The 4,583-nt window shown below is 40.5% G+C and overlaps 1 protein-coding gene across 2 annotated transcripts; it reads left to right on the forward strand.

The window, feature by feature from the left end:
* The first annotated feature begins 1,628 nt into the window (after nt 1–1,628).
* Nucleotides 1,629–3,286, forward strand: GNA1 (glucose-6-phosphate acetyltransferase 1). 2 transcript variants are annotated; one of them, XM_088970492.1, is made up of 2 exons: nt 1,629–2,420; nt 2,690–3,286. In XM_088970492.1, exons 1-2 carry the CDS (start codon nt 2,355–2,357, stop codon nt 3,209–3,211), a joined length of 588 nt encoding a protein of 195 aa, XP_088826618.1. In that variant the 5' UTR covers nt 1,629–2,354; the 3' UTR covers nt 3,212–3,286. The 2 variants fall into 2 exon arrangements, with proteins under 2 accessions (XP_088826618.1, XP_088826619.1); XM_088970493.1 differs by having other exon boundaries at nt 2,177–2,316.
* The last annotated feature ends 1,297 nt before the right edge of the window (nt 3,287–4,583 follow it).

The raw sequence follows: 4,583 nt of genomic DNA on the forward strand, positions 1-4,583 counted from the left end.
ATTTTTTTGTATTGTAATTTTTTATGTTTGATTTTATTTGAGAATTATTTGCAACGTTTTCCAATAATCCAATCCAAGGTTTTTAAAACCAAATCAGACAAAAAACTGGTCAGGGGTCCGGTTCCCGGGTCAAATGGTACGACTATTCGAATCGAATAGATGGTCTGTTCTGACAAAATAAATAAAAAAATAAAAAAAATAAAAAATGACCAAACCATTGAACAGTCCGAATGCTTGGGTCAACGGTTTGCTGACCAAATCAACGGTTTTTGGCAAAATAACAGTTTTGGGGTAAAACGAAAGCGATCCCCAATTTTTCCGGTCCCACCATTCGGTTTGGTTCGGTTTTGAAAACCATGATCCAATCCCATTGTAATTTTTATCTTCAAGTTTATCATTTTATTAATTCAACTCTATTGTATTATTTTTTCAATGTATTTTTTATTTTTTGTACACATTAAATTTCAAATGGATTAATTTTTTCACAAGTTTTTTCTAATTTATTATCTATTATTCATGTTAATTTTATACTATTATATATTTTTATTTTTTTTAGATTTTTTCTTAGTTTAGAAAAACTACAAAATTAGATCAGACACAACCATGCCTAGTTGGAGTGTTGGACCCGACACGGCCTGCCAAGGCCTATGGGCTAGCCCATTATGTCACGCCTTCAATCCATGCCATGCTAGCACGACATAGTCCACATTATAGGTCTACAACGATGTCAGCACTCGATTTTTTGCTTGGTCCATCGCATGTATCCTAATTCACCCCAAATTCCTGATCAGACGCTTTCGATCCTTCCGAAAGCCCTCAGATCCACTATTAAACCTACTCGATACCTATTTGATGGCCCCGATCGACCCCCACTTGTACCTCAACCATTAGATCAGACACAACCATCAGACCCAAGACCTCCCAAAACACCTACCCATAAAATCTCAGTTCAAGATTCCTCTATTTACCCTTCTATCAAACTAAGATTCTGTTTTGACGCCTCTCGTTAGACTAAACACTCGGAACCTAAATTCCTTTGATCTTGACACATCCAAACCGATCAAAACATACAATTGAACTCCAAATACATCAAAGCACCTACCTATAAAGTTTTAACCCCAGATTCCCTCATTTAACCAAGATTTTGTTTTAGAATATCCCGTTGACCCAAATTCCTACGATCTTTACCCTCCAAGAATAATCAGACATCACCATCAGATCCCGGATACCTCCAAATACCCCTCTGTGAAATTGTACCCAAAACTGCCTTTGTTTTCCCCTCGATCACTTAAAGATTCCATTTCAATACAACAGATTAACCTAATAAAACCCTTTCCAGATTTAACCAATCCGGATCAGTTGGGCCAATCTAACCCCATCAATCAACTCAGAGTGTCTTAAAACCCTATCTTGTGAAATTTGAGCCAAAAATATCCTCATTTACCCCTCCATCTAAAAAGATTCCATTTGGTTGAATATCACTAGCTGACTCATCTCAACCTTCCATTTTTTTTTTTTACCCGAAGGGACCTACCATTGGAGCAGAACCCATACCTCGGACACGATTTAACCCATTTTGCCTAAACTTATCAAAATACGCCAATATTTCTTGAAATTACAAAATTTTCCCCACCCCAATTCACGGGGGTAATGTGTTGTGGGTAGACGTGACAGAATTATCGTGGGCAGGTGATCCGGAGTCTTCACTCTCCCCTTCATTCGAACACCGAACCAGCCGCGGAGCGGCGGCAACCCCTATTTCCGGCCTTCCTTTCCCTCCCTCTTTCTTCTCTTCTTCTTCTTCTTCTTCTTTTCACGCTTCCCCTGTTCTGTCTTTTCCACTGCAACTTGCATCAGATTGGATCAAGAAAAAACCCCCCTCCACCTCCGATCATTCTCCCTGATTCTTCTCTTTCTCTCCGCTATTCCCATCTCTTTTCTCCATCACCCATAACTTTTCCTCTGTTCCGCAGATCACCGCCCCCTTCCCTGTCACTGTAGTTTCTACGAACCGCCGCTGGAACTCCTAACAGCGGCGGTATCCTCATTTCGAGCCCAGTCTGCACCCCTCTCTCCCCCCTCTCTAATTTATCTCGTTACTTACCTCTTTCTTCTCCATTCCCACCATCACTCGAGAAAACAATCTAAAACAAACCCAGTTGCAGCGTTCATTTTTAGGCCTAAATGAGATCAGAACCTACGGCAGTACCCATCACTCGTGGGTGTTTCTCCTCTTAGTTCAGCGAAGATAATCGGAGACAAATCAGATTGCGATATCCCCCGTCCAGACGATCGATTTCAGGCCACACAGTCCAGGTAAACCCGCTTCTGGGGTTAATTATTCTGAATTTGTTATGCTAAGTTTGGGATCTGGGAGGGAGAAGGAGAGCCGATGGAGCTGGTTTCCCGAACCAACCCCTGTAAGCCCCAGTACCGACACAACCCCACTGCCGTTTTCTTGTCTTTGTTATCTTCAGAAATTGTTTTGAATCTATTGATTATTCAGAAATTGGGTCGCCTTCTTTTTTTATTTTTTATTTTTTTCCTTTTTTTTTCTTCTTATCTATGTTATCTTCATCTACAAATCGTTCTAGTTCTTTCCGCTTTCTTATCTCTAGCACATTTCATTGATCTGTAAAAGATCGGTAATATTAGTTCTCTCATTTTTTTCATGTGTTATTCCTTGCAGCTTGATCTCATATCTTTAGAAAGCCAGAGCTGTTATCGTCCTATGTATAAAATGAAAAACGGGTGTTCTAGTCAAGAACAACAACTCCAAGTTCGGAGGCTACAGATCTCTGACTATAGTAAAGGTTTCATTCAGCTCTTGCAACAATTAAGTGTTTGTGATTCAGTCTCTGACGAGGAATTTAATGCACGGTTTCAAGAACTCAGTTCTCATGGTGATGACCATGTTATTGCGGTCATCGAAGATGATCAAACAGGAAAAATTATTGCAACAGGGAGTGTCTTCGTGGAGAAGAAGTTTTTACGGAACTGTGGAAAGGTAGGGCACATAGAAGATGTAGTTGTTGATTCAAATGCTAGAGGGATGAAATTAGGGCAAAAGATTATTGGCTTTCTCACAGATCATGCTCAATCAGCAGGATGTTATAAGGTGATCCTTGATTGCAGTGTTGAGAACAAGGGGTTCTATGAGAAGTGTGGGTTTAAACGGAAGGAGATTCAGATGGTCATGTATTTCAATTGATGAGTTCTCTCCAATTTGGTCCTTCTCCTATGTTTCTGAGATTTATATCAATGAATTTTGTGAACTTTATGGGCATTAATTGTTTAATACCTTTAGCTATGTGAAAAACATATTCTTTTACGCAAATTTCTTAAACTACTCTTACGTTTACTTAATTGACTAACACTATCCCTAAATTTTCTGATAATTATCTTAGAGTACCTTTACCGTTAACTTTCCATCTATATTTTTCAAAATTTCCGAAACTGCCCTGTCGCATAAGTCGACTCCATCGGTTGCTGATGGGGTTACAGCACGGAACCGTGATCCTCCAAACTCTTTGATGAGAACTAAAACGATTAATACTTTCCGAAATATTGCTGTTAATTGAGGCATCGATGGAGATTCAAACCCACCGGATCCAGGCCCATGTTTTTTAGGAATGGCGAGAGATTCAAACCCAACAAAGAAATATTTCTGAAAGGCCCATGTTTTCTAGAAATGGCGAGAGATTCAAACCCAACGAAGAATTATTTCTGAAACATCTCAAAACCCAGTGAGGGTGAGCTGCTATAATATATAAACAGAGGGAGAGAATCAAAGAGATTCATTTCAGGGGTCAAGGATCAGAGGTGGTCATTAATTCCATTGAAAAACCAACCTCTTCGGTGCAATGATATCTGTCCATTAATGAATTCAAGCTCACTACAATGGCGGATCTGAACACACTCCTCTAATCTGCTTTCTCCCTCTCCTCTATCCTCTCATTCTCTCCTCTTTCTCCCTCTTTCTCTCCGTTTCTCTGCTCTCTCTCTCTCTCCTTCCCCCTCCTTTCACTTCCCTTGTCCCGCCATTACAGCTGTAACTTGTTGAAACGGCAGATTCGGTAACAACCTTCTCGTTCTCGTCTGTTTTCTTCTCTCTCTCTCTCTGTTGTTTTTTATTTTTTTCTACTATTTTCATTTTGCTTCTCTTCTCCCCACCGATTTCTGTCTCTTTGATACAGAGCACCGACCCACCATTACAACTCATCTCCCATCGTGATCTCCTCTCTTTCTCTCTCTCTCTCTCTCTCTCTCTCTCTCTCTCTCTCCTTGTTTTTCGATTTTTCCTTCCCCTGCTACTGTCGCTTTTCACGGTCTGGCCTCCTGACAATTCATTCTGAGACGGAATTGATCCAATTCCTTCTATTATCAGGCCTTACTTAGGCGACACTACAAACCAACAAGCCACCCCCATTATAACCCAGCAACCATTGCCAATCATTGCATCCCATCCCTAGATTGAAATCAGGAAGCCACGGTCAGAGCAATTGTATCCATGGCAAGTGCTTGAAGTCAGTCGAACACTTATCGTTAAGCTCATCACCAGCCGTTGAAGCTCTCCTATACAA

The sequence above is a fragment of the Nelumbo lutea genome, chromosome 2 (genome assembly GCF_056320005.1).
Source record: "Nelumbo lutea isolate HS-2025 chromosome 2, American lotus-T2T, whole genome shotgun sequence".
Classification (NCBI taxonomy): Eukaryota; Viridiplantae; Streptophyta; class Magnoliopsida; order Proteales; family Nelumbonaceae; genus Nelumbo; species Nelumbo lutea.

Coding starts and splice junctions, on each gene's coding strand:
- GNA1 (XM_088970492.1), top strand. CDS start 2,355: ATGCTAAGTTTGGGATCTGGGAGGGAGAAGGAGAGCCGATGGAGCTGG. Junction 2,421..2,689: donor GGTTTCCCGAACCAACCCCT/GTAAGCCCCAGT, acceptor TATTCCTTGCAG/CTTGATCTCATATCTTTAGA.